The sequence below is a fragment of the Tupaia chinensis genome, unplaced genomic scaffold (assembly GCF_000334495.1).
Source record: "Tupaia chinensis unplaced genomic scaffold, TupChi_1.0 Scaffold139677_1, whole genome shotgun sequence".
Lineage (NCBI taxonomy): Eukaryota > Metazoa > Chordata > Mammalia > Scandentia > Tupaiidae > Tupaia > Tupaia belangeri.
Genome location: NW_006199558.1, coordinates 1,901,322 through 1,904,028, shown reverse-complemented (window position 1 = coordinate 1,904,028; position 2,707 = coordinate 1,901,322). Strand labels below are relative to the sequence as shown.

Genomic DNA, 2,707 nt, shown 5'->3' with positions numbered 1-2,707 from the left:
AGTTGATTTTATACATCTGATTAAAATTTTTGCAGAAGTGAAAATATATTAACACTCCAAGTTAAACATTATTCTCCTAGTGCCTCAAGTAGTTTATTAGTACTTATTGTCCACATTTCTATAAATATAAACATTCTAAGTGACCATCACTAGTGCAGGTATATTTAACGTATGAGAGCTCCACAGGAAGCTACTTTATTCTGTGTGTAACAAATTCTAAGTGACCATCACTAGTGCAGGTATATTTAACGTATGAAAGCTCCACAGAAAGCTACTTTATTCTGTGCGTAACAAAGATAAAAGTTCCAAAAACTCAGTAGTGCCACTGAACAAAAGAAAATATTAAAAAAAAAAAAATGAGAAGTGCCTTTCTTTTGATGATTTTCAGAACAAACAGTTGTTGGTGCTAATTTGCTAATATGATCATTGGAAGTCTCTGGTTGTAGATAAGAATTATCGTACATACTAAGATCTTTCCTCCTTATAGCTTTTCATTTTAATGTAAACAGCACCAGTGAATTTTCCTTGAACAGCTTTGCTACTTTCCCCTTCATTTTCTATAATCATAATTCTTATCTGCATGACTGTACCATTTCTTTCTCCCTATATTGAGAACTGGACGGCATGTGTAACACTGTTCAGTTTGTAAACAAATTAAAGCTCAGAACACATATATATCTTTTACATTTTCATTCCACAGCGCATCAAATGTTTATAAAGCCATTACTCCTCCCAAAACACTACAAAAATATATGAAAAACCACATCTGTTTTCAACCAGCAAACATTAATAGAACAAATATCCAATAACTGGAATATTTCAGAGACCACGTATTGTAATTACAACCTCTTGAATGAATTCATCACTTGCTTTCTTCATAAATCCATATATGGATCCAAGCATACGCATTTATGATTAGTCTACATGTTCGTATTTACTATAACAGTCAAATTACTTTATTTTAGGTTCAAGTGAAAGTGCTTCCAACAATTTCTATCATAGCCCTAAGTCCCAAAAAAGTTGTTTAAAACTTGTGCAGAAAAGATGCATAGCTATTTCTAAAAAGACGACACACCAAAACATGCTTTGCCAGAAAAACTAACCCATGCACTTGAATATACCCCCAAATACCTTATTTTTATTAAAGTCAGACCAATTTAAACATTGTCCAGAATTAAGATATAATTATTAAATTATTTGATTTCAGAAAATGTCAAAAATCATTTGGCCAAAACATAAAAAAAAGGCAACACTTCTCCTCCTTGTCCCTTACATCAAAAAAAGAATGGACCAATGTGATCAATATGACTGCATATGCATTAATCTACCTTAACATTTCAATTCATTAGCATTTTATCATAACATAAAAAGCCTTGTGTGCAACTTCTTTGCAAAGGCTTACCCCAAAAAGATATAAGCACAAAACACTAGGCAGACACTCTTCAAAGTTTTATTTCACTAACTTCAGGTCAAATTTCCATAGCTGTTTTCTGATCAATTAATTATCTTTGTTTGGCTTCCCAAAAACAGTAGTACCGAAAGATTGTGGGGTAGAGAAGAGACCACTTTAAGAAGCACCGCATTTACTCATCTTCCACAAGGCAACAAAGTTGGGCATCTGATTGTTCAGTAAAACAAAGCTTGAATAGCATCCAGGAGGGCAGACAGGCAAACCAGGCTGTAGACACTCTTCCATTTGTCAAAATCAGACAAGAGATAACCTACTCCACACAGATATAAAAGGTACTATTCATCTTTTCTTTTTCTGTTGCCGCAACATTTTTCTTCTTTTAATTATCATATCATGTAGTTTCTCAAGTCCTTCCTTTAGTCCATCTCCTATGATTGCACAGGTAGGCTGCAAATGCCATGGCGTTGATGAGCTCAGTTCACTCATTGCTAACAATTTCTCAATTTCTGAGAGAGACAATGAGTTCCTCAGGTCTTGTTTGTTAGCAACTATAAGTACAGGGACTCCTTGATTTTCTGATATCCTTGTTATTTTATGAAGTTCAGTTTTGGCTTCTTCCATCCTTTCAACATCAACAGAGTCCACAACAAACACAATTCCATCTGTGCATCTGGTATATGACTTCCACAGTGGCCTTAATTTCTCCTGACCACCGACATCCCAGAAATGAAAAGTGACTGTTTTAGAATTTCCCAAGGTTACCTTAATTTTCTCAGTGTTAAATCCTTTAGTAGGTACAGTATTTACAAATTCATTGAACTGCAGCCTGTATAAGACAGTTGTCTTTCCAGCACAGTCCAAACCCAGAATTACAATGTGGAAGCACTGAAATGAAGGCAGGCTAGAAAGGATAGAAGTCTGGTCTGACAATCCATTCCCCATTTCCAGCAGCAAATAAATGGAATTGCTCTCTTCTGACTGCTTTAGAACTTCTCTTCCTAGGTGATCCAGCTACAAGACTGCTGAGGAAAATGAGTAGATTATTCTCATGAAATAATACATTAAAATGGATTTTCATAGTATTTCTACTAAAATAACATGAGGTGTTTGATAAAACCTGCTTTAGTAAACAAACCAGATGAGATACAAATGACAGAATAATGGTGATTCAAATTGATTCAGTTAAATTGTGGTAATGCGTACTTTACTCTCCTTTTTTTACTAATCTCGCCCCAAACTTAAAAGACCTCATTCCAGTGTCTGGTACAAGCCGCTGGTAACCATAGAAGTGCATTT

At 34.7% G+C, this 2,707-nt stretch overlaps 1 protein-coding gene across 5 annotated transcripts in view; it reads right to left on the bottom strand.

The window, feature by feature from the left end:
* Nucleotides 1–219: 219 nt before the first annotated feature.
* The window catches only part of ARL4A (ARF like GTPase 4A), a 3,524-nt gene continuing 1,036 nt past the window's right edge, over nucleotides 220–2,707 (bottom strand). For 3 of the 5 annotated variants that reach the window (XM_014593064.2, XM_006162061.3, XM_006162063.2), the window contains exon 2: nucleotides 220–2,430. In XM_014593064.2, the coding sequence (XP_014448550.1) occupies nucleotides 1,751–2,353 (603 nt within the window). In that variant the 5' untranslated portion in view covers nucleotides 2,354–2,430 and the 3' untranslated portion in view covers nucleotides 220–1,750. Of the gene's footprint in view, nucleotides 2,434–2,707 lie in introns of all 5 variants that reach the window. The other 2 variants (XM_006162062.3, XM_014593063.1) reach the window with 1 other exon arrangement.